The sequence below is a fragment of the Cyanistes caeruleus genome, unplaced genomic scaffold (assembly GCF_971803275.1).
Source record: "Cyanistes caeruleus unplaced genomic scaffold, bCyaCae1.hap1.1 HAP1_SCAFFOLD_65, whole genome shotgun sequence".
NCBI lineage: Eukaryota > Metazoa > Chordata > Aves > Passeriformes > Paridae > Cyanistes > Cyanistes caeruleus.
Window position 1 is genome coordinate 2,119,791 of NW_028255884.1, and position 26,380 is coordinate 2,146,170.

The 26,380-nt window shown below is 51.6% G+C and overlaps 1 protein-coding gene across 2 annotated transcripts in view; it reads left to right on the top strand.

Moving 5' to 3' along the window:
* Positions 1 to 24,808, top strand: part of LOC147647145 (uncharacterized) — a 446,158-nt gene extending 421,350 nt beyond the window's left edge. The window contains exons 1-4 of one of the 2 annotated variants that reach the window (XM_086872506.1): positions 10,688 to 10,801; positions 17,189 to 18,720; positions 22,796 to 22,874; positions 23,061 to 24,808. In XM_086872506.1, the coding sequence (XP_086728632.1) occupies positions 18,556 to 18,720; positions 22,796 to 22,874; positions 23,061 to 23,983 (1,167 nt within the window). In that variant the 5' untranslated portion in view covers positions 10,688 to 10,801; positions 17,189 to 18,555 and the 3' untranslated portion in view covers positions 23,984 to 24,808. Of the gene's footprint in view, positions 1 to 10,687; positions 10,802 to 17,188; positions 18,721 to 22,795; positions 22,875 to 23,060 lie in introns of those variants that run through there. The other variant, XM_086872508.1, reaches the window with a different exon arrangement.
* Positions 24,809 to 26,380: the final 1,572 nt, after the last annotated feature.

Below are 26,380 nucleotides of genomic sequence, written 5' to 3' on the forward strand. Positions count from 1 at the left end.
GCTACCTTGTAACAGAGCTGCTGCCATGGGGGCTAAATCCAACTAACAAAAGCAACCCATTAGAAAGGTGTGCCACAGAACCAGGCAACTCCCATGGATGTTGTGTCACACTAGAACAAAGAAACTCCCAGGAAGCTGTGTAACCGAGTAATATGCAAACTAAGGCATGCAGGACACCAAAACAACGAGCTAACAGAAGAATAAAAGGACAAGGAAACATATTCGAGCAAGCTATGACGCAAGATCATCTCCCTGCATCAACTAAACCTGCTTAGAAACCATCTTCCTGCATCACCATGACCTAAAGAGGACAGGAAAGGACTGACAGCCCTAGACAGCAAACCAGGACAACAGGTCCCTGGCTACTCTCATGAGGACGGAAGCCCCAGCTCTGCAGTGTGTGCTGCAAAGCTGAATTGTGTCTCCTCTTTGGAGCTGACAGTGTGGGAATGGCCGTGACGCAAACAACCCCTCGGGCCCCCACCACCCCAAGAGCTGAATCCTAATAAAGGCATCAAACAGGAGTTTTGTCTCCTGGCCAATTTCTTTCAATTACCATGTGCTGCAGGGGCCGTGGCCGAGGGGGCCTGGACCCACCCGGAGCTCCTCCCGGAGCCCAGCGGACTCCAGCTCAGCGGGGCCGGCAGCGGGGCACGGCTTAGGCTCGGCAAGGTGTGAGCAGCCGTGGTCCGGCCCAGCCTCAGCCGGGGTCCCGCAGCCTCCCGTCCCCACCCGGTCACTGCTGGGGCCAGCCCGGCCCCGCCAGGCCGAGCCTGTGCGATTCAGCCCTTCTGGGACACAGGGCCAGAAAGACTTCAGCCCTGAAGCAGCAGGCTTTGAGTTCAAGCCTTGGGAAGCACTTGCCAAAGGCTTGATGGCAATTCATACATTCATCAAGTCACCCCACTCAAAGTTATGTTTCTAGAATCTTCCCGTATCTCTCCCCTGATTGGTTGCAATTTGTCGCAGTATTTTGCATCTTTCTAACCCCAGTCTGTGTCTGGACCCATGCCCTCAGACTGCGCCCTCACACCTCCCCTAGATATTGTTGTGTCTGCCCCTAGGCCTGGTCTTTGCACTTTGCTCCTGTGCTGCGCAGGCTTTATGGACCTCATCCCTACTTGATTTTCCTATTCCAGTTGGTTTGGGGACTCCAGCGAACCCGCTCCTTTAATTTCCTCCTCGGTTGCCCGGGTGTCAGGGGACCCTGAAGCTTTAAGGATTGTTGTGGCCACTGTCAGCACGACTGCAAGGGCCGCAGTGCAGCGGGGCCCGGCCCGACCGGCAGCCGGGTACCTCCTCAAAGGTGGAAGCAAGAGAGAGATTTCCCGGGCTTGCCTGTCTGCAAAATGTCAATCTCACCGAGGTGGATCCAGCTTTTTAAATGCTTTAATAGGTAGTCAGTTCCCACAGCTAGCCAGCTCTTGGATTTTGCTTGGCACAGGGGCAGCTCTCGCTTAGCAGCTCCTCTCAGTAAAATCATTTCCATGAGGGGCTTCTTCCCTGCTCACCAAATAGCAATTCATGCAAAAGCAGCACAAACTGTTCTTCCTGTCCTCCTATCTTTGCCAGAGAGTGCCTTTCAAAGGGATAATAATTGGGAGGGAGGGGGTTTACATTTTCCATTGCAAAGGAGCCTCCTGCCTCCCTTAGCAGGCCCCTGTCTTTCAAACGAAGACACACACGGTCTCCTTTTGCACCTTCACTTGGGCCCAGCCACTCCTGATCATTTGAAGGAGCGGCTCAGAAGAAGGGGCTGCAATCCCCCAAGGCCTGGGCTGCTCCAGGCTGCTCCTGGTGCCTTGGGCTGTTGAAGGGGTGCCAGGGTGGCCTTTGTGACACAGGCACGGGGTGCTGGGGTGCCCTTTGTGACACAGGCACAGGGTGCTGGGGTGGCCTTTGTGACACAGGCACGGGGTGCCGGGGTGGCCTTTGTGACACAGGCACGGTGTGTCAGGGGCCGTGGTGACGCGGGACCTTGCGGTGCCCAAAGTCCATTGTGACATGGCAGAGCCCCGCCCCGGCTGGGGGGTATATAAAGGGCTTGTGGGGCCCGGGTCAGTCCCAGGACAGTGGCTGTGTCCAGGTACCTGTGTGTGCCAGAGGACTGCAGGCACGGAGGAGGAGAAGGCGAAGCCCAAGTCCCAGCCCCACAGGCCCTGGCCCGGCTCACAGAGAGCCCAGGCCTTGAGGGAGCAGCAGGAGGAGGCTGAGAGGGCAAGAAGAGGGAGGAGAGGAGCCGTGGAGTCCTGCGCTGAGGAAGAGCCAGAGCTCTGCCGAGGAGAAATGAACAAGTTCCAGCAAGGGACTCCAGGGGAAGCCTGCACTGAGCCACAGCTGTCCCCAGGAGAAGCCCAGAGCTGCCAGGAGCTCTCTGAGTGGGATGAAGGCCTTGAGCAAGAGCTGGTCCAAGTATGGGGGAGCTACTGGCATTTGCGGGACTGGGATGAGGGCAGGGAGCAAGAGCCCTCCCCAGTTGTCTCCGAGTGGGGCGAGTGCAGGGAGCAGGAGCCGTGGCAGGCGGACAGCGATCACTGTCAGGAATTCTCAGATTGGGAAGAATCTCCTGAGCAGCGGCTGTCCCCAGGAGAAGGCACGAGCCGCCGGGCACTCTTGGACTGTGAAGCTTGCCGCAAGCAAGAGCTGTGCCAGGATGGCCAGGAGGTGACTGGAGGCAAAGCAAAGAGAAAATCCTCCAGGTCCAGCTGGGATGATGACAGTGATGGAGAGCTGGCTCAGGACAGCAGGGAATACTGCGACATCCTGTGCAGCCAGCTCAAGGCCTGGCAGCGGGAGGATGATGACTGGGATGAGGTGAGCGTCCTGGAGCTGCACGAGGAAGGAGAAGAGGCCAGGCAGCAGAGACTGGCAGATTTAGCCCAAGAGGGAATCCTGCTGCCTGTCCCTCGAGAAGCTTGAGTGGAGTGCCAGGAGCCCGAGCTGTGCCCGCAAGAGCAACTCTGTGCCGGGCCTGGCCCTCTGGCAGCCCAAGCCACGGTGGAAGATGTCTCTTCTCCTGGGCAGCCGCTTCCCCACAGGAAAGGCCGCTCGCTCTTGAGGCAGGCACTGCGGGCGCTGCGGGGGCTGTGGGGGCTGCAGGGGCTGCGGGGGCTGCAGGGGCTGTTCCGCTGTCCCTGCCTGGCGGCACAGCCACAGGATCAGCGCCCGCTGCCAGCAGCGCCGGGCTGCAGATGGCGGCTGCCCCGCGGCCTGCCCGGCGCCCCGAGGGAGCCGCACGGGCTGCCCCGGCCTGCGCTGGCCCTGCGGGCCGAGTCGGCCCCGGCCGCTCTGCAGCACCCCCGGGGCGGCTCCCCGAGAGCACACGGCAGCCCAAAGCGGCACCCGAAGGGGGACCCTCGCTGCCGGGGCTCAGCGCCGCATCCCGGCCCATCGTCCGGCCGGGAAGGCACCTGGAAAGTCATCGGCTCCCAGCGGCAGCCTGGCACTGCCAGCGGCACCCCTGCACCGGGTCCCCGAGGGCCACAGCCACACGGCTCTTGGCCCTTTGCAGGGACACTGGCTCCAGCTCCTCCCTGCTGGACTCCAAGGCCATTTCCTCTCCTCAGGAAAGGACTCCATGCTGATCCTGTGGCCCTTTGGCCATGAGGAATGGACACAGACAGGAGGTGTTGCTCCCAGGACACGACGGCGGCCTGCTGGACTGCAACACACACAATTCTAACAAAAGAAAAGAAAGTTGTGTTTAGGAAGTAGTAGTAGGAAAGAAAAAAAACCCAAACCCCGCCCCCCCTCCCCCCCCCCCAAACCTGCATAAGACCCTCCAGAAACCAAAAAATTATCAAGAATAAGAATAGGAATATTAGGAAGAAGAGGTAGAAGCTGAAGTAGATGAAGACCTAGTAGTACTTAAAACATGGAAAATTAAGAATAGGAATAAAACGTTGGAGTCTGGAATACAGAGTGTGTGCCCTTGTTTCTGATACTTAGTTATAAGATCCAGGTATAAGTTCCCCCAGGCAGGGCAGGTCCCTGGGTGCTGCCCCTGGCCCAGATAGTTTTCAGATGGGAAAAACTATCAGAAGTAAGGTTTTAGAAGACAAAATGTCTTCCCTGCTGACAGCACCGTAAGGAATAGCTGCAGGGCAGAGTTTTAAAAACAGAGGTTGTCTTGACCTCTCTACAGCCTTGCATGGTGCTCAGCATGATAGATCAGGGGAAAAATATTATTGTGTTGTGGTAGCAGCCTCAGGGAGACAAAGAGTTACACTGTCCCACCCCAAACCCCTTGAGAAGGGCGGCCCAGGAGTTCTGATTGGGTTTCAGTCCCTGAGGGGCTCTCCCTTGCTGTGCTTCTACTGATCCCTGACCCTGAACTCCACCCTCAAAGGTGGAAACCCTTGAGAGTTCTGTCCCTCAAAAACCCCTGCTGTGCCTCTGTTCAGAGCTCTCTGTTCTGGACCTGACTTTGTTCCCATGCTGAATAAATGGTTTCATGAACGGGAGCCCATCTCTGTTGGTGTTTGATGCTGGTCCCCAGAATCCTGCTGCTTCCCTGGACGAGATCCTGAGGTTGCTGACTGCAACATATGGTGAGAGATTGCGTGGCATCCAGCGAAGCAAGAGAACAGCAGGACCCAGCTCCATGGACACCTCGTAAGTCACCGGCTGATGGCTTGAGAGCCAGCGAGACCCCCGCCTAAGAAAGGAGGACTCGAGAGTACCTGGCAGGAAGGCTGGGTTGGGAGTGCCTCGGGCATGGGGAATAAAAGGGCTTACGGAGGTGTGGGAGCCGAGACCAGACACTGGGACAAAAACCTTACATCATCCAACGAGACATATTATGGACGATTATATTAACATTATGGACGATTGTATTAACATTATGGACGATTATGGACGGTATGGCTCTTCTGGTGGACTGTTTTTGTCTTCTGTGAAGTTCCTTTTTTTTTTTTTTTTTGGTGTATACCTCCCTGTACCTTCCCCTTTCCTCTGTTCCTAAGGGCAGGACAAAGGGTGAAAAAAGCCAAGATGGCTCGGGGCTGCTGCTGTCTCCCCATCACCCCGGTGTCTTTCTGCCATCCCATCCCCTGTTTTCCTGAAGGCAGGCAAGGGACGGAGAACATCCAGAGTGATGCAGGTCTGCTGCCATCTGCCCGCTGTTCCGTGTCCTCCTTCACCCCCTGTCTTTCCATATTCCCCGTTCCCGGTCCAGGAAAGTCCATCCCGGCCTCCCCCCCATCCCAAGATGGCTCTGGCCACGCGGTCTGGGATCCCTTGTTTCCCGCCTTGCTCCTTCTTTTCCAGCCCCGAACCTTCCCTTCCCCCAGTAACTCCTGCTTCGCTCCCACCCCTTTGTTCGGTGCTCCACCCCTGGGGGCTCTGCCTTTTCCATCCTGGGCAACACCTCCTCCGGGGAGATCGAAACTGGAACCGGAGCTCCCAGAGCCAGTGTTTCACCGAGATCATCTAAAGCAGCGATGCCCACATGGGAACCAGAGCCGAAACTGGAGATGGAAGAACTCTGCCCCTCGTGAGAGGAGACCTAAGAGCTGCATCCTTCCTCAAAGAGAATCCTAAACTGCAAGAGACTGAACTAAAAAACCATTATGTTTGCATTAAGTACCATCACTGTTTAATTTGCCCGGCGTGGTCCGAGATTGAAATGTTTGTTTTCAATATTGTTTTTTCTGTTTGCTTAATGTGTTTTGTTATTGAGTTTTTGTTGTCCCACAAAGCAAAGCGGGTGCTCTGTGGAGGAGGTGAGATTTTAAGGTATATGTTTGGAAACATTTTAAGCTCCTAATTAAAATAAAAAAAAAAAAAAAAAAAGAAAAAAAAGAAAGGAGCAGATGTGGCAGCGGCCTCAGGGAGACAAAGAGTTACATTGTCCCACCCCAAACCCCTTGAGAAGGGCAGCCCAGGAGTTCTGATTGGGTTTGAGTCCCTGAGGGGTTCTCCCTTGCTGTGCTTCTACTGGTCCCTGACCCTGAACTCCACGCTCAAAGGTGGGGACCCTTGAGAGTTCTGTCCCTCAAAAGCCCCTGCTGTGCCTCTGTTCAGGGCTCTCTGTTCTGGACCTGACTTTGTTCCCATGCTGAATAAATGGTTTCATGAACGGGAGCCCGTCTCGGTTGGTGTTTCATGCTGGTTCCCAGAATCCTGCTGCTTCCCTGGACGAGATCCTGGAGCTGCAGACTGCAACAGCAGGGTATTGGATGAAATACACAAATTGACACATTGGGGGACGCAGGGTCTATGTGACCACTCCTTGAGGGAGAACATCTGCATAGGGGTTTATGATATAGCAAAGGCCATCACTCAGGGCTGTGTAACGTGTCAAAGGGTAAACCAACGAGTGATGACAAAACCCGTACATAGGGAGAGGGAACTAGCGGTGAGACCCTTCTAAAATGTGTAAATTGATTTCACAGAAATGCCTCTAGGACAGGGATACAAACACCTGCTAGTGATCATAGATAACCTGAACCATTGGCCAGAGGCTTTTCCCACTTGGAATGAAAGAGCGAGAGTAGTAGTCAAAATACTTTTGGAACATATTGTCCCCAGGTATGGGTTAATCAATAACATAGACTCGGACCAAGGCCCCCATTTCACTGCCCGTGTTCTCCAGGAAACCACTGAAGCCCTGGGGATAAAGTGGAGGTTACACACCCCATGGCATCCCCAGAGCTCCGGTCGGGTAGAATGGATGAATAAGACCATAAAAACGACCTTAACCAAGCTGACTCTGGAGACTAAATTAGATTGGATAAAATGTTTCCCTTTGGCTTTATTACAGATAAGAACCCAACCTCGAGCAGATTTAGGGGTATCCCCCTATGAAATGTTATTTGGACTCCCCTTCCTAATTACTCCTTACAGCACTGCCCAGTATACGGAAGGGGAAGAAACCTCAAGGAGGTATTTGGAAACTGTTGTTAAAACTTTAGAAAACTTTAGGAAAAAAGGGTATGTCCCTCAAACTCCTCCCTTAGAGGTAGACACACACCATATTAACCCTGGGGATTGGGTATTGGTAAAATCTTGGGCTAACTCTCCTCTCACTCCAAAGTTTGAAGGACCCTACCAATTTCAACTCACCACACATACGGCTGTGAGAACCCGGGAAAAAGGGTGGACACACGTGAGTCGAGTTAAAGGACCAGTGGCACCACCAGATGGGGAAGTCAACTCCGAAAAAGATCCCTCTAACTGGACTGTTGTCCCCAACACCAAGGACTTGAAAATAACCTTAAGAAGGAAACCCAGAGACTAAAGTCCCCAATCAGGAACTGGAATTACAACAGTTGTTGTTAAGTGTTCTCTTGGCTGCTACATTTGTGGTTAAGTGTTTCTTTAAAGTCTGTGAACTAATGTTAAAGTGTTTTCCAGTTCTGGTTAACTTGTAACTATTATTATTATTATTATTACTATTAGTTGAAAAAGTAAAAGAACCCCTCCCCCCCTGAATAAGGCTCCAATTTCCTAGCCAAGGCTATATTCCTCCCTGGGCAGCTTTTCCCAAGACCAAAACCGACAACAGTAAAAAGGAGAAGGACAAAAAAAATAATAAAGCTGTAAGCCTTGGACTCAGACCCCCCAAAAAGTGTGAGGAAAACCCCAAGAGGTAAGACCAGGGGAGATCAAACATGGTTCCTGCTGGACTCTTGGGAGTCACGGACTGGAGGGAGCCTAAAAGGATCATCACAAGGCTCATGGTAGGTCTGGTGATAGCAATGCACCTCACCAATGCCATGGGGACAGACTCTTGCATGAAATGTTATTATCCCTTGTATGATGGGAAAAATCTAGGGTCCCTGGTAAGGGTCCACACAAATTTGAGTCCTTCTTGTTACAACAAATCACAATTAGAAGAATGCCAAGAAAACGGAAAAACATATTGGATTACCAGAAATACGGCCACTTTTAGAGAACGTCTTTTGGGAGACTGTCCCATGAGGGATACTTGGCTGTGCTTTGAAAAGAACGAACCAGTAAAAGGTGAACCTGGTGTGGTAAAGGAGAAAAGAGTGGACATGAGCGTGGGAAATGAAGAATAGGAAAATTTGAGTGGGAAGAACTTGTTCATTGATTTAGTTGAAAACATCAGCAAGGAATTAAATATAACTGATTGTTGGGTATGTGGGAGTACTAAAATGTCTGATATTTGGCCCTGGGAGGGAATTAGCTTGAAACCTCGAGAAATTTTAAGCATAAAATGAACTGGGGAAGGCCAAAGCACACCAGGGTATAGGAGAAGGGAAAAATGGGAGTTAAAGGCTAAGGTAATTGGGGAAGACTGCATTCTACAAACTGGAAAAAGATATAGAACCCTGGTGGGGCAGATGGCATGCAAAAGATATAACGAAGAATCTAGGAACTAAATGGGTTCCCCCAGGAGCCCAACCTAAGATATTGATCCTTAGAGAAGAGGGAAAAAGGGTGTATTCATCACAAAGGATATAACCTTTACGAATGTGCAGAAAGAGGGATCAATCCCTTCTGGGGAATTAGAAGCCTATCAAAGCATTGGGAGTACCCCTATGAAGACAGGGAGGGTTTTTGGGAAGCCCCAGATGATTTCTTTTGGATCTGCGTGGATGCGGCTTATACACATCTACCAGGAGACTGGTCAGGTAGCTGCACGATTGGGGTGATAAAGCCAGCTTTCTTCCTGCTCCCAAAACAAGCTGGCTCAGAGCTTGGAGTACCACTATATGACAACATAAAGAGGCCCCTAAAAAGGAAGAAGAGGAGTGTAATAAGCACAGGAGGGACCCAGAATTGGAAAGGAACAGTCTGGACCCTGGAGGAAATAATAAGAACTTATGGGCCAGCAACCTGGGCCCAGGATGGGTCCTGGGGATATAGGACCCCAATATACATGTTAAACAGAATAACCAGGCTCCAAGCTGTAATTGAAATAACATCAAACAAAACAGCCCCAGCCTTGATCATATAAGTGACCACCTCTCCCAGACCTGATGTACCTGGTGTACCAACTCCGACTGGCAGTAGATTACCTTCTTGCTGATGAGGGGGGAATCTGTGGGAAGTTCAACACCTCTGAATGCTGCCTGGAAATAGACGATAAAAGTGAAGTAATCTGGAACATTTCTAAAGAGATCAGAAAAATCTCCTACTTAGGGAACCAAGAATGGACACCGATCCTGAATACTGATTGGTGGGATAGTTTCTGGTCCTTTAAGGGCTGGTGGAAAAAGGTGGCATTCATTGGTATAGTGGGACTAGCAGGACTGTTGTTTCTTCCCTGTGTCATCCCGTGTTTGATCAGAGTAATTGCCTCAGTAATACAGTCTAGCAGCACGATCTACAACTCGTTAGAAATAACCCAAGAGAAGGGAAAAACTAAGATCCTAATGTTAGAAAGTTCAGAGCTGAAAGAAGCAAAAAGGGTATATGACCAATACCAAAGACTAAAGAAGTTTCACTACCAGGAGCCTGAAACAACAAGTTGACGCAGGCTGATGCCTGGTCAAATTAAAAGAGGGGGGATATTGTTATAAATAAAAATCCCAATGTTCAAATTATATGTTCCTGTTTCAATCCCAGTTTAGGTCCCTGGATAAGGGGTTTTGGTGTTGTAAGTCCCAAAAGGGTTCACTGTTAAGAAGTTCATACTTGTTTTATCCTTGCATTTGTATCCCCATCCTTTACCCCCTCCCAACCCGTCAGGCAATTTAGCAGCTGCTGCCCAGGATGAACTTCCCCATTTCCCATAAAGACTTGCACATGGGTGCATATTAAAATCATATTACCACTTGGGAGCAAAGACAGCCCTGGACAATGAGCCACGCTCAGGGAACATCTGGAGGACCCCACTGTGGAGGCAGCAGGGACCTGGGGAGACTGGGTGTGCCAATCCCAGTCCAGCAAGCTGGTTGCCATGACCTGGGCAGGACTTGAGAGGGAAGACACCCCTAGACCTTTGAGCCTAAGACAGAGTCTCTGGGTGATCCTGGCGAGAATAGAGGCTCTGGTTGTGCTGACAGTGGATGACGACAGGCCTGGGTGATCCTCGACATCGACCACAGGGAGCAGTGGTGGCGTGCACCCCGAGCACCCACCTCTAGGCCCAGTTCTCTCTAATAAAGGCTTGTTAAAGGGAGCAGAAGGTCTCCTGGCCCTTTAATTCACCGCACCTGCACTGCCGGGGTAGGAGACACAGCTGGGAGGAGGGAGGGGTGGGGGGAAGCTGGTTTTAGGGCTATTAATTTACTTCTCACAATCCTTCACTGAGTTTTTGGAATTTTCTGCCAGAAATCTCTCTCCTCCCCCACTCATCCACAGGTATTTGGGGCAGTTTTCTCCTTTTTGGGAGAAATCCGAGCGATGCACTGAGGCACCTAATTAGAGGTGGGAGAAGTGAGGCTCCAGGGCTTCCCGCTGAGCCGGAGCCACCGAACACCCAGGGCAGAGAAAGGCGAGCCGGGAGCTGCGGAGAACTTTGTTTGTGTTCGGAGCTCAATGGCGGCTCGGGCCGGGCCCTTTCCAGGCCTGTTCCTCATCTCCGCCCTTCCCCTCACACAGCCCGGGGGGCCCTGAGAGCGCGGGGCGGGGCTGTGCCGTGTGCAGAGCCCGCCGCTGGCTGCGATTGGCTGCTGCTGCCGTCACTCGTGGCTCTGGCGCGCGCTGATTGGGCAGAGCGGGGACAAGCCCGGCCCCGCTGGCGCCCCCAGGGCGGCCGTGGGGCAGGAGAGCCGCCATTGCTGGAGCGTCTGTGCGGGCCCGGCAGCGGCGGCAGCGGCCGGAGCCCGGTGAGGCGGCGGCGGAGCTCGGAGGCGGCCCCAGCCATCGCAGGTGGGAGCCGCGCTCGGTTCTGCGGGGGCTCGGGGCTCGCCGCGGGCCCGGGAGGGGGCGGCAGGGGGCTGTGGCGGGTGGCTTGTGCCGTGGCCGGCCCGTGTTGGCCCTGGCGTGAGGGCGCTGCGGGAGCGGCTGCCCGCGGTCTCCTTCCCGCTGGGGCCTCGGCAGGAGCCGGTGCCGGAGCAGCGCTGGCTCGTCCCGGTTCGTGTCGGTAGCCCGGAGGTGGCTGCGCTGTGCCCGGGGCTGGGCGGGAAAATTCCCGGCGCCAGAGGTTTGTGTGGCCAAAGGAGCCCGAGGAGCGGTGTGAGAGTGACTTTATTGCTGCCCAAAGGGAGAGGCCGTGGGGCATTTGCCGTGCGCTCTCTCCAGCTGCTGGAGGACGCGGCCTCGTTTTTGTCCTGATTTTCCCGGCCGCGTGTCCCTGTCCCTTTCCCCACTGGCGGAGGTGCTGGGAAGGTTCAGACTTCCCCATCTGCCTCCTGCGTGTCCCGGTTAATATGTACCCACCACTTTTGTAGAACATCCGATATTGATGGCTCTGTTAAGTCTTTGCTCTTCTGGAAGTTCAGGAATTTAGCGGGACTTTGTCAGAGCAGCGGTCCTTGTCAATTGGTAACATTTTCTGAAACTGAGGCTTTTTCCCATTGCTTCCGTATGTGCAAGTCCCTGGCCCTGTCTGCAAGCAGATTCAGTCATTGACTCTGTTTTTTCTTCCTGGGTGTTCTTTGATTTTGGGATTGCTCTCAGTGCCCTCATTCGCTGTCCTTTTGTAGCCGTTTGTGGCTCAGGAGGCCTGGCTGCCCCCTGCATCCCCTTGCTCAGCTGCTGAATGAGCTGCACTCAGCAAGGTGCAGTGTATGGTGAAAAGATGAGAGTTGCTGTAGAACATAAGAGGAGAAACTGCATTCCTTTAACTCATGGTCTGCCAGGGAACCACAAAAAAGTTGCCCGTTCCCATCCTTTCCACATTTGGACCGGTACATTACATTTTTCTTATATCCTTTGTTATCTGTTTCTCCACTTTTCCTCTGTGATCTATTTGCCAACAGCAGTTTGAGTTATTTAATTTTCCACAAACTCCGCCTCCTTTTTCTGCTAAAAGATAATCTGACCCCATCCCATGGTGAAATGTTGTGTTCCTCATCTGGGTGGATTGGTTGGGAAGAAAGTCAGGAACTGGAGCTGTCTGGTTGGGTATTATTTTGAACACATCCTGTAATCTAATTATGCCATGGAAATGATAAATGGGTTCTCTGGCTCCTGATATGAATTTGTTAGGGTTCCCCGGGGCTGGCCCATGGTGTTGCAGGATTTGTTCTGGTGTCCATTCATCTTTTCCCCATTTTTTGGTGCTCCCTCTGGGCAGGGCAGCATCAATTTTGGGCTTTTCTCTAATTAAATCAGCACATACTTGGATTCCCAACTGATTTCGCTTGGGGTAGCAAATAAACCCCAGTGCTCTAATTCACCCTATATAACATAGAAAGTGAGAGCAAAAGTTGGGGTGGGGAGTGGGATGATTCTCCCCCATTTTTTATAGTGAAATTTTCACAACATTGTCCATTTGCAGTTTTCCTTTGCAGCTTAACCAATTTCTGCTGCAGAGTCAGATATCCTCACCACGGGATCTGCCTTTAGCTGTGCAAATTCTGCCTGTGCCCCCAGGCAGAGCTTGGGGTGAGGGGCAGAGGAATTCAGCCCAATTCCTCCCCCAGGCAGGAACACCCTGGTACATTGTCCAGGCTTTGCCCCAGAGGTGTTAATTTGCATTTCTAAAGCTCCTCTGCTGGCTGCCTGGAATGAAGCTTCTCTTCCAGGGCAGCCATGGGATGACTCACATGGAGGGCTCCCTCCCCCATCTGCTGTTTCTTTGTTGTTTTTTTTAAACAATTTTCTATTAACTGTTTACATTTTAAAGGGCCTCCTTTCAAGGTCTTCTAGTTTTCAAAATGCAGCTTAAAGGTGAACATGGAAAAACCCATACCGTAATTTTGCCATCCCTAAGAGCCACGCACAAACATAAAAACAAAAATTAGAAAGCAATCAAGTATTTTCTTTTTCTTCTCTGACTAAACACTGATTCTCACACCCCTGGCCCAAGCAGAACTGACAACAGAAAAGTAGAATTATTGCAAAAAGTTCTTCTAATGGTGTAATCCTTTCACTGAAACTGTGAAAAGCAAAAACTCTCCAACAATGTCTCCAGAGAAATAAGGCATGACTTGATTCTGAACAGAATCATTTCAGCCACACGTATTCTGCATGTGCAGAGAAAATCATTCCATGACATGTGAGTTTTACTAGATGTTTCCTAAACTTCATTCAGTCTGAACCCATAGAAATCCATTGGTTTAGTGTTCATTGTTTCCAAGTTGTGGAGTCCTTAGTGTTTGGTTTCCTGTTGCACCCGGATTTCTGTGCCTCTGATGTGAATTAGGTCTGCAATCCTGGATTTCCTGCTCAGCCTTTTCCAGACCCCCTTGGATCCCCATTCCTGGGCCCTGGGACCCCCCCGCATCTCCTTGCCCAGCTCCGGGACCCCCTGCACCCCCTTCTCCTGCACCAACAGCGCCCTGCACCCCCTTTCCCGGGGATCCTCCCCTGCCAGCCCCTGGATCCCCCGATTCCGTCAGCCCGGGGACCACCGGAGCCCCATTCCCGGCCATCCCGGGGCACCGCACCCCCAGGCCTCCCTTTCCAGGGAAAGCCGAGCTGGGCACGGGGCTCTCCAGCCGCTCTGGCATTTCTGATCACCCAAAGGAGAGGGAGAGAGCAGCAGAGAGAGAGAGAAGGAGATCGGGAATCGGGGCTCGGGCTCCCAGCGCCCGCTCCTGCTCCGCCGGGGCTGGGGAGCCGCAGCCGCAGGAAAAATGGGATCCGCGGATGCCGGGGCTTCCCCCGCTTTGGGCCGAAGCCGGCGGGTTCCAGGCAGAGTTTGGGCGCAGGGCCCGGGAGTTCAGCCCAGTTTGTCCCGGGGGTCACGCAGTGCGCGGCCGAGGAGGGTCCCGGGGGATCCCGGGAGGGAATCCAGGGGAATTCCCTGGAATTGCCGCGTCCCCTCCCCCCGCGCTCCCTCGGGCGCTTTCGCTTCCGCCTTGGCCGCCCTGCGCCGCCGGGATCTGCCCGGCGACCGGTGACGTCACTGCAGCCTCGGGCTGCCACTGGCGGGCAGCAAAGAGCGGCGCCAATGGCGGGGCCGGAGGCGGCTCTGGGGGCGGGGCTGTGGGCGGGGCCGCAGCGGAGCAGCGCGATGGCTCCAGCGCTGGGGCCGGGGGCGCTCCCGGGGGGCGGCGAGAGGTGAGGGGGACCCCCGGCACCGGGACTCTTTGATCGCCCATTCCGGAGCGCCGAGGGGCTCCTAAACCCCCATTCCTGGGCTCCGCCATCCCACCGAACCCCCATTCCCGGCCGTGGGTCCCACCCTGCACCCCCTTATCCGGCACCAGGAACGCCTGCACCCCTTTCCCGGCCATCCCGCCTCCCGCAGCCCCCAGAGCCCACTTCTCCTTGACCTATTTACCCCCCGGACCCCTATTCCTGCCTCTCCCAGCAGCCAGCCCCTCCTTTCCTCAGCACTCAGGACACCCGGGACCCCTATTCCCAGCCATCCCGGCTTTCCCTGCCCTGTCCTGGCAATGGGGATAGCGGGGACCCTTGGAGCTCCCTTTCCTGGGTACAGGAACGCCCTGAACTCCAGCCATGCCACATCTAGCCAGCCCTAGCCTCCCCTCTTGTCACTCCTGGCATCCCCAAATGCCCTTCCCGGCTCTCCCCGTCCCCCCTTTCCTTCAGCCGTGACCCCCCCGATCCCAAATCTCCAAATGTCCCCCCAGTTCTCCTCTCCCTGCGTTCCCTGCACGCGGCGCTGTCGGAGCCCGGCCCGGGCTTCCCGCAGTCTATGTCCATGGGGTCCCTGGCTGGGATCCCCTTCCAGCACCGCCGCAGTGAGCGGGGCCGGGCGGAGCCGAGCCGGGATCTTGGGATAGCCAGGGCTGGGATATTGGTATAGCCAGGGCTGGGATCTTGGGATAGCCAGGGCTGGGATCTTGGGATAGCCAGGGCTGGGATCTTGGGATAGCCAGGGCTGGGATATTGGGATAGCCAGGGCTGGGATATTGGGATAGCCAGGGCTGGGATATTGGGATAGCCAGGGCTGGGATATTGGGATAGCCAGGGCTGGGATCTTGGGATAGCCAGGGCTGGGATCTTGGGATAGCCAGGGCTGGGATCTTGGGATAGCCAGGGCTGGGATATTGGGATAGCCAGGGCTGGGATATTGGGATAGCCAGGGCTGGGATATTAGGATAGCCAGGGCTGGGATATTGGGATAGCCAGGGCCGGCACAAGGAGCGGCACCGGCACAGGGCCAGCGCGGAGCTGCAGATGCTGCAGCAGCGGCACAGCCAGAGCGGGGCTGAGCGGGGGGAGCCGGGGCTGGGGGATCTGTGGGGCTGCGATGGCAACTGTGGCACCGCCATGGGGATCCCTGAGATCCAGGCTGAGGCATTAACAAATTCCCTGGCTCACAGCTGCAGGGAATGTCTCTGGAAATATGTCAGATATGGGTGGGAGGCGCTGGAGTGTAAAGGTGGGGAGGGCAGAATTCCCATGGGAATATGGGAATGGGAATGTGGGATTTGGGAGGGCAAATTTTGTGACCGTGAGGATTCGCATGGAAATTCCATGGATGGATCTCAGACATCCCATTCCCGTGAGACCTCCACGGATGGATCCCACTGCTGTCCAATTCCCATGGGAATTCTGTAGATGGATCTCACTGCCATGTCATTCCCATGGAATTCTTTGGGCAGATCTCCCCATCCCACTGCCATGGGAGCTCCAATCCGGTTCCCCCCCAAACCCATCCTGGGGGTCGCCCTGTTCCTTGCCTTCCCCACCACCCACAAGACTTCTGGGGGTCCCTCCCATTACCCACCCAGGCCCCCCAAACTCTTCCTGGTCCCTCTTCTTTCCCCCATAATGGGAATTCCTGGAAGTCCCCCCATGTCCTCTCCCCCAGGACTTTGGTGGTCCCACCCGACCTGTCCGTGCACCCCCAGATTTCTTCCACAGCCCCCCTGTGATGGTGGAGGGTGGGGGCCGAGTGCTGGTGCCCCCCTGCCTGCAGCAGATCCAGCGGTGAGGGCAGTTCAGGGGGTCCCTCAGCATTTGGGGTCCCTAGGATTTGGGGTGACCCCCCGGGCCCCCCAGGATCTCCCTGAACACGCTGACGCTGCCCGTGCGCAGTGAGAAGGTTCAAACCCAGCACGGGGTCCCCAGCACTGCCACCCGCATTGCCCAGGTACCCCCAAACCTGCCGAGAACCCCCAAAGCCCCTAGTACACCCCAACCTCCCTTGATCCCAAACACATCCCTGGATGCTCCAAAAACTCCCCAAAACCGCAAAACCCCATACAGACATTGAGAAGGTTCATACCTGGCATGGGGTCCCCATGTCCATCACCAGCAGGTTCCCCAAAACAGCCTTGAGATCCCAAATTCCACTCCCGGGATCGCCCAAATTCCCCCATCAGGACTCCTGTAAACCCTCTTGGGATCTCCCAAGAAACCACCATGGCCCCAAAAACACACAGAACTTCTGAAAAACCCCAGGAACCCCTCACAAAGGTTTGCACCCAGCATGGAGACCCCATCACCTTCATCAGCATCACCCAGGTACCCCCAACCCCTCCCGGGACCCCCAACCCCTCCCGGGCTCCACTGCCGGAACCAACGGGAGCGGTGTTGCCCTTTTAAGAGGAGTTACAGTGGGACCCGACAACACCGGGGGCCCTTAAAGCGGCCATGGTAGAGAGAACCCCCAAAATCCACCCTGGGGGACAAAACATCCCCTACAGGGGCTTGGGGTGGGGACACCCCTAAAAATGTCACTTAAAGCCGTCATGATCCCCCCTCAAAAGGGGCTTGTGGGGCTGCGGCCGCACAAACACCCTAAAATGGGGAGGAAAAAACACCCCTGTAGTGGTGGGATCCCCCCCAAAAAACCTGAAAAAGAGAAAAACTCCTCTTGAGAGGGGCCTGAAGACCCTGGAAGGCCCTGGAAGAGGGACAAGATCCCCTCCTGTGCTGGGGCCTCCCCGAGCCGGGAACTCTCCCGTTCCTGCACTCGGGGGAGCCCCGAACGACGGCGGCTCCTGGGCTGAGCCCCCCTCAGCCGGGGCTGCGGGGGGAACTGGGGGGGCTGGGACGGGGCTTGGGGCTCCTGGGGTGAACTGGGGGACCCTCAGTGCTCCCACCTCCCCCTGTTCCCCTGTCCCGCCCCGTTCCCATTGTTCCCCCAAAGCTCCGCTGCCCCCAGCTCGGTTTGGGGGGGACCCAGCCCTTTCCCATCGTGTCCCGGCCCGGCCCCGCTCACCCGAGGGCTCCGAACCACGCCCAGGGACAGAGGAGGGACAGAGCAGGAGGAAGAGGAGGAGCAGGAGGAGGAAGAGCTGGAGCAGGCAGAGGAGGCTCCACCTGCGCTCCCCGCTCTCTGCATCTGCAGCTCCTTCGGGACCATCGCCCCCCATCCCGCAGGTGCCCGGGGAGGGGGAGCTCGCCCCAAATACCCCGGGGCTCCCTGGCTTTGGGGTTTTTGGGGGGGATGTTTGGGGATGGCAGGGCTCCAGAGCCGAGCCGCAGATGCCCCTCGGGGGCACCCCGGGGGTCCCCGGGAGGTGTTTTTGGGGGGTCCCGGTGGCGGTGGCGGCAGAGCCCCGGCAAAGGGGCCGGGGGGATGCGGGTCCGGCATGGCCGGGAAAGGGGTTCGGGGCTCCCGGTGCCGGCAGTGGCTGCTCCCAGCATTGCCCAGTTGCTCACCCCGTGTGGCTCCAGTTTCCTCTGTGCCCCACTATAAACCAAATCACTCGCAGGCATTCCCTATTAGAGTACAATTTGTCTCCAGTTTATCCCATTTTTTCACATTTTTATTCAATTATTTCCCATTTTTATCCCAATTTCATACAATTTTTCCCCCATTTTTATCCTATTTTTTTGTTTTTCCCCATTTTTTCCCCATGTTTCTCCTTTTTGCCTCTATTTTTCCCCTTTTTAACTCATTTTTCCTCAATTTTTCCCAATTTTTCTGATTTTTTCCCTATTTTTTCCTGCATTTTTACTCAATTTTCCCCCATGTTTTCCTCGTTTTTCCCCATTTTTTTCCCATTTGTAATCCATTTTTTCCCTATTTCCCCATTTTACCCTCTTTTTGCTCCATAGACCCCATTTTTCACCCATGATCTCTCCTATTTTCCCCATTTTCTTCCAATTTTCCCCCCTTTTTGCTTCATTTTTACAATTTTTATTCCCATTTTATCCCATTTTTCTCCCAGTTTCCCCCATTTTTTTCCTCATTTTTATTCTGGTTTTATTTTTCCAGAATTTCCATCCCCATTTTCCTTCTTTTTTTTTCCTCCAATTTTCCCTCCATTTCCATTCCATTTCCCACAACTTTCTCCCATTTTCATCCCATTTTTTCCCCATTTCTTCCAACTTTTGCTCCATTTTTTCTCTTTTTCCCCATTTTCCCCCATTTTTTTCTAGTTTTTCCCAACTCTTCCACATTTTTCCTCCATTTCCATCCTTTTTCCCCCATTTCCCCCAATCCTTCCCATTTAATTATCCAAAAAAATTAATATTTTAGGTGGGGGGGAATTAAAATTTTTGGGGAAAAAATAGAAATTTTGTCGGGAAAAAAAAGGGTGTTTTGTGGGCAAAAGTCCATGAATTTGAATCATAGCTTTCCCATGATTTTTCCATGATTTTTTCATGATTTCCCGCTGGAAGGAGGCGTGGGACTCATCCGAACATTCTGGAAGCTGGAATAGGACCAGGCCATCAGCCTTCCGAAAAACCCGAACCAGCTCATCCGCAATTTCACCTTTCCTCAGTTCTCGGATTCCCAGGTCTGGAAATTCTTCCACAACCTCCCAGGTAGGCAATTCCCAAAATTCCTTGGAAAAATGGGATAAAGGGATTTCAATCCGTTTTTTCCCCTGATTTTTCTCATTTTTTCCCAGTTTTTTTCCCAGCTTTTTAAGATAATTTTCCTCTTTGTATTCCTCGGTTTTTCCCTGAATTTTCCCAATTTTTTTCCCAATTTTTTCTATTTTTTTCCATTTTTTTCCTGATTTTTCCTGATTTTTCCCATTTTTTTCCTGATTTTCCCCTTGTTTTCCCAATTTTTTCCCAGTTTTTTCCCAAATTTTCCTGATTTTTTTCCCTGATTTTCGCCTGGTTTTTCCCTCTTCTTTTCTCAAGTTTTTTCGTCTTTTTTGTAACTTCTTAAATTTTTACCTGATTTTTCTGTTTTTTCCTGTATTTTTCCAATTTTTTTCCTGATTTTTCCCAGTTTTTTCCCTGATTTTCCCACAATTTTTCATTATTTTATTCTGATTTTTTCCTGGGTTTTTTTTCCTGATTTTTTCCAGGTTTTATTCAGTTTTTCTTTTCCTGATTTTTCATTCATTTTTCATAATTTTTTAAATTTTTTTCCCCATTTTTTCTTGATTTTTCTGTCTGATTTGTCCAAATATTACCCCATTTTTTCTTTAATTTTTCTGACTTTTGCCTGTTTTTTTCCTAAATATTTCCTGGCTTTTCCCCAGTTTTTTCCCATTTTTCGTTGTGGCTTTTTTTTCCCGTTTTCTTTTCCTCATTGTTTTCCTGATTTTTTTTTTTAATTTTTCTCAAATTTTTCCTGCTCTTCTTCCTCTTTCTTTTCATGATTTTTCCCAGTTTTTTCCCAATTTTTTTCTCCCAGTTTTTTTCTGATTTTTCCCTCTTCTTTTCCCAATTTTTTCCTCATTATTCTCAGATTTTTTCACAATTTTTCCCTGATTTTTCCCTATATTTCTTAAGTTTTTAAGCGATTTTACCTGATTTTTTCCAGGTTTCTTTCCTCACTCATCTCAATTTTCCCAATTTTTTTCATAATTTTTTTCCTTATTTTCCCCAGTTTTTCCTGAGTTTTTCAGATATTTTTTCCTGATTTTTTCCTCTTTCTTTTCTGATTTTTTTCAATTTTTCCCAATTTTTGGTCAAAATTTTCCTTGGTTTTTGCATTTTTTTCCAGTTTTTTTCTCAGTTTTTTCCCTGATTTTTCCCTTTTCCTTTCCCAAATTTTTCTGGTTTTCCCCAATTTTTTCCTGATTTTTTTCTTTTTTTTTTTTTTCTGAATTTTTATCCTTTTCCTATTTTTTTCGCTGATTTTTCCCTGATTTATCTTTTTTATAAATTTTTTTTCTAATTTTTTTTCTGCTTTTTTTGCAATTTATTCTCAAATATATCAGATTTTTTCCTTGATTTTTCCAATTTTTTTCCAATTTTTTTAATGATTTTTCTGGATTTTTCCCAAGGTTTTTAATCTTTTTTTTCCTGATATTTTCCCTGATATTTCCCAATTTTTTTCACGCCTTTCCTAATTTTTCCGGATTTTTCCCTATTCTTTTCCCAAATTTTTCCTACTTTTCTCCCAATTTCTTCTCAAATTTCCCTGATTTTTCCTGTTTTTTTCGCAATTTTTTCCCCATTTTTTCCAGGTTTTATTGCTCTTTCTTTTCCTTAATTTCCCCGATTTTTCCCAATCCTTTCCCAGTTTTATTCCTGATTTTCCCCATTTTTCCCCCAATTTTTTCCTGTTTTTTTCCTGATTTTTCCTTCTTTTCCTATTTTTTCCTGATTTCTTCCCTATTTTTTCTGATTTTTACTGATTTTTCCCAGTTTTTTTCCACTTTCCTGATTTTTTCCCCAATTTTTTCTTGAGGCATTTTTTTTTTTCCCAGATTTTTCCTGGTTTTCCCCAATTTTCTCTCAAATTTTTCCCAATGTTTTCCGTGCTTTTTCCCCCCCATCTTTTTTTTTTTTATTTCTACCTGTTTTGTTGTTTGGGTTTTTTTTTTTTTTTTTTTCCCTGATTTTTCTCTTCTATTTTCCTTGGATTTATCTTGGGTTTTTTCCCATTTTTTCCCTCACACAGTTTCCTTCACACTCCCAGTCTGATCTCAGACACTCCCAGTCTGATCCCAGTCACTCCCAGGATGAGGCCAGTGGCCCCCAGTTGCTCCCTGGCAGTGCCAGTGTGACCCCAGTAGCCTCCAGTGTGATCCCTGGGACTCCCTGTCTCTCCCAGTATATCCCAGTCAGCCCCAGCACGCTCCCAGTCATTCCCAGCTCCTCCCAGTTGCTCTCAGCATGATCCCAGTTGTTCCCAGCCACTCCCAGTCAATCCCAGTATGATTCCAGTCACCCTCAGTGGGATCCCAGTCTCAGCCAGCAGGGACCCAGCTGCTCCCACTGTGATCCCAGTATGATCCCAGTTGAGTATGATCCCAGAATAGTTGTAATTGTTCCCAGTTCCTACCAGTGTGATCCCAGTTGTCCCTGGAATAGTCCCAGTCCATCTCAGCATGGTCCCACTCACTCCCAGTTGCCCCCACCACTATTCCAGCTGCTCCCAGTGTGGTCACAGACACTCCCAGTATATCCCAGTTGCCCCAGTAAGGTTCTAGTTACCTCAGAATGATCCCACTCTTTCCCACTTCCTCCCAGTATGATTCCAGTTGTGGTCTCAGTTCCCTCAGCATGGTTCCAGTACCTTCCAGTTGATCCCAGTTGCTCCCAATGTGTCCACATTTTCCTCCCAGCATGGGCCCAGTAGCTCCCAGTAACCCCCAGTCAGGTTCCATTCACACCCACTGTAATCCCAGTGGTTCCCAGTGCTATCCCTGTAGGAGCCATTGTCACTCCCAGTATGGTTCCAGTCACTTCCAGGATGATCCCAGTCACTCCCACTACAATCTCAGCCACTCCCAGTATGGTTCCAGTATGATTCCAGTCATGGCCAGAGTGACTCCCTGTCACTCCCAGGATGGGCCCAGTTGCTCCCAGTCACCTCCAGCACAGTTCCAGTCCCAGCCAGCACCTTTGCAGTCACCCCCAGTATGATCCCAGCTAGTTCCTGTAGGATCCCAGTATGACCCCAGCATGGGCACAGCTGCTCCCAGGATTATCCAGTGTGGTTCCAGTTGTTCCCATTTACTTGCACTGTGGTTTCAGTCTCTCCCAGTCTATCCCAGTTGCTCTCAATCACTCCTCAGGTGCTTCCAGCCTGATCCCAGTTGCTTCCAGCCACTCCCAGTCACCCTGAGTGCAGTCCCAGTTGTTGCCAGTATGCTCCCAGTCTTGCCCAGCATGGCCCAGCTGCTGCCACTGTGATCCCAGTTACCCTCAGGATGATTCCAGTTGCTCCCTGTTCCTCCCAGTTGCCCCCAGTTTAGTCCCAGTCACTCCCACTCGCTCCCAGTTGTCCCCAGCATGGTTCCTGTTGTTCCCAGTGTGTTCCCAGTCATCCCCAGTATGATCACAGACACTCCCAGTATATCCCAGTTGCCCTCAGCATGTCCTTAGGCATTCCCAGACACTCCCAGTGATCCCAGTCAGGTGCTTGTTATCCCAGTATGACCTCAGTCATGCCCAGTATATCCCAGTCCAGCACTCCCTGAATTCAGAGCCCCCCACCCGTGAGATCATCCACCCCCCATCCCACAGGTGCCCAGGGAGGGGGGAGCTCGGCCCAGATATCCTGGGGGGTGCCTGGGTTGGGTTTTTTGGGGGGGATATTTGGAGAATGAAGAACTCCAAAGCTGAGCAGAAAATGCCCCTTGGGGGGACACTGGGGGGTCCCAGCATCCCTAAGTGGGGAGATTGAAATGGGAGGAACTTTTTGGATTCCTGGCACTTCCAGCAGGCTGGGGAGGGAAGGGACTGAGTAAACGGGGAACCCCCAGTACAAGTGTGACCCCCAGCAGCTGGGACAGGGGGGAACCCCTGAACACCAAAGGGGAGAGAGCAGAGATGGGGAACTCCTGGGAGACATTTACAGGGGTGAATCTTGGTGTTTGAGGGGTTTATATGGGCACCAGCTGCCTAGTGACTTCTAAAGGTGGACTTGGAGAGAGGAAACCCCTTAATCGTATGTGCTTATGAATTGTATTTTTCCCCAAACCAGGATTTCCCATTCCCAGACCTTGGCCAGATGGAGAAGGAGGCTGTGAGGAAGAGGAAGATGTCCCAGGACACCCAGGCAGGTGAGGAGGAAGTCAGTGCCCCTTTCCCCCTCTCTCCTGCTCCATCTCCCAGCCCAGCCGGGCCCCCGGCTGCAGGACAACCCCGCTGCCGACGCCGTCCTGCCGGGGACGCACTGGGGGGATCTCCTTCCCCTTCCCTCTGGTACGGAGGCAAATCCCATCCTCTCCTTGTCCTTCCTCCCCCAGACAAGGAGTTGAGGATGGAGACCAGGGAGGACAAATCCCCACGGCAGAACCTCATGGAAGAGTCCGTTTTGAGCAGCTCCACAATGCAGGAATCCAATGGGGAGGAAAATCCCAGGAGATCCTGCAGGAGGAGGGGCTCCAAACCCATCCCAGGGTGCTCTGAGGAGGAAAGACCCACCCTGTGCCGGGAAGGCGGCCGGAGATCCAGCCAGGGCTCTGAGCTGGTGGTCCATGAGCAGCTTCAGGATGGGGAGAAGCCCTACAAGTGCTTGGAGTGTGGGAAGAGCTTCAGCCAGAGCTCATTCCTGATCTGCCACCAGATGATCCACACTGGGGAGAGGCCCTACGAGTGTCCCGAGTGTGGGAAGAGGTTTCACAGCAGCTCCAAACTTGTCCTGCACCAGCGGATTCACACGGATGAGAGGCCCTTCCGCTGCCCTGACTGTGGGGAGGGCTTCAAGCAAAACTCCGCCCTCGTCACCCATCTGCGCATCCACACTGGGGAGAAGCCCTATGAGTGTTGGGAATGTGGGAAGAGCTTCAGAAACAGCTCTAACTTGATCATCCACCAGAGGATCCACACTGGGGAGCGTCCCTATGAGTGTGGGGAATGTGGGATGACCTTCAGCCAGAGGTCCCATCTGACCAACCACCAGATGATCCACACTGGGGAGAGGCCCTATGAGTGTCCTGAGTGTGGGAAGAGGTTTCAGACCAGCTCAGATCTCCTCGTGCACCAGCGGATTCACACGGATGAGAGGCCCTTCCGCTGCCCTGAGTGCAGGAAGGGCTTCAACCGAAACTCCACCCTCATCAGGCACCAGCGCATCCACACTGGGGAGAGGCCCTACGAGTGTCCCCAGTGTGGGAAGAGCTTCACCCAGAGATCTCACATGACCGAACACCAGCAGAGGCACCGGTAAGCGGAGCCCTGTGAGTGCCCCCAGTGCAGGAAGAGCTTTGTGCACTGCCCCAGCTCCATCCCCCATCAGAGGACCCACGTTGGGCAGAGCTCTGATGACCCACGTTCCCAGTGATCTGTGTTGGGAACACACTGGGCTGGTAGTCATTTTATTTTGGTTCTATCTCTTGATTCATCTTCATCCCTATAAAAGAGACAAAATTGGGGTAAAAGTCTACAAATTCATCAAAGGCATCTAAAGCCTCACTTTTTAGCAGTGCTTTAAGGGAATTTGGGATTCAAGTAGATACTTGGGAGGACTTGGGGATTGTGGGGGTATCTGTTGTAGTTTTCTCCATTTCTTGTCACTCAAAGAGATGAGAGGGTTCAATCTGTCACCTCAAAAGCACTCAATGCCACTGAAAACTACTCATTCCCACCCAGAATTCTTGGATTCCACAGCTCCTCAGGGTATGATGTCTTAAGTTTTAACTTTCATATTTTTCATATTCTGCACTGCCTTGGATTTTAGTTTTGAACTTCCTATTAAGTGTTAGTGAGCTCTCTTCACAGGGTAGGTAGACAAAACAATTCCTTTTCTAGCTTGATACCAAGGACACTTGTTAGAAGTTTCAAGCCCAAAAGCATAAACAAGGGTGGACTGAAGAGAGAAAACAGGAAGGATGTGACTTCATCATCTGAAGCTGTAACTGGACAATGAACCCAAATATGCAGATGGACCTAAACTTCTAAAAATGTGAGACCTTGTGATCGCTTGTCCTGGCCTGGCTCTTTTACTGCCCATGGTGTATTTAAATCCTTCTAATAAACTTTATTCTTAACTCTCTTTGGGCTGTTCTAGGCCAGCCTTCTGAAGGCATCAGGTGGAATGGGGTTGGAAGGGGATTGGGTGAAGTGGGATGCAAATCAGGAGGGGTGAGATGGGCATTGGGTGGGGCAGGATGGGTGGGATGGAGTTTGGGAGGTGTGAAATGTGGGAAATAGAGCTTGGGAAGGGGGTCTTGATGTCCAGCAGGGATGGGATGGGTTGGGGTTGGGACTGGGGAGGTGGGGTGGGGTCTACAAATGAGACAGCCGAAATCTGGGGATGAGAAATGGACAGGGTGCCCATTACTGAGTGAGGTTTTGTGTGAGGTGCCCCTGCCCAGGGAGGCAAGGATTGAGTTTCAAATGAACACTATTAAAGTGAGAGGTGTGGGCAAGAGGGAATTCCATCCCTCTGCCTCAGAGGATGGGCCCTGTGAGCCCAGGAAGAAACTCCACCCTGGACCCCTCGTGGGGTGGCAGCCCAGGGATTTCTGATTGGGTTTGGGCCCCTGGGGTTTTTCCCTTGCTGTGTTCCCAGTGGTCCCTGACCTTGAACTCCACCCTGGTTCTCAAACCCCATCTCCCTGCCTCTGTTTGGGGCTGTCTCTGGATCTGAGTTTGTTCCTGAGCTGAATAAATGGTTTCCTGAGCAGAATCCCATCTTGTTGGTGTCCCATGCCTGTTCCTGGTAACTGTGGCTTCCCTGGTCATGATCCTGCAGCCTGGCCCTGTGTCGTGGTTTTAAACCAGTAACTAAAAAAATTACTTATTTCTTGTTGTGAGATATGGATTAGAACAAGAGCAAAACAGGCTTAAAACTTAAAAGGAATAAAGACAGTTTATTAACAAACTACACGAATAAGAACACCAGAATAAACTTTCAGAAAACCTCCTTATCTTCCACATCTTAACTATTTCTCTGTACACATGACAACATAGAGACAAATAACTTTAGAACTTTGGTGGTTAAAAACAGTCTCAATTCTGGTTACAGTCTTTTCATCAGTCTTTGCAGAGAAACAGAAGTCTCTTTCTGTTAACTTACAGAGTTTCTCACGAGAAAACTATTTTTTGTCATAGTTTTCTATTTCTCTAATGCCAGCTGCCCGGAAATCTGTCATTAGATCTTCTCCTCCCATTTCACATCTCCGAGGTGTGTATGGGTCACAGAGTTTAGGAATCTTATTTTTAAGGATAAGTTATTCAAAGGCAGAAGTCTTCTTCATTTGTCTCTGTGAGCCTTCCTGGAAAACAGTTTTCTCTTTGCCCCCCAAAGCTTCAAAATCTTCACTCAATTCCAGCAACTCACAGTATCACAAGTACTCTCTCTCTCTTTTGCTCAAAAGTTACACTTTGAATATCTCATTCCTCCTAATACTCTTATCATGAATTAAAGGAGTCTTTTATACTATTATTGTCCATCTCCATAGCTTTAACAGAAAGATATTTCAGCTGTAAAGCATCTCCTTATTCTCTCTTTCTTATTTAAACTTAACTCTTTTCTTCACTGTTTTTGGTAGTTCTATGATGTCTCCTCTATGTTGATTGTCTCTCTCTCTGTCTTTCTGAGAAAAGGAGTAATCTGTATGTT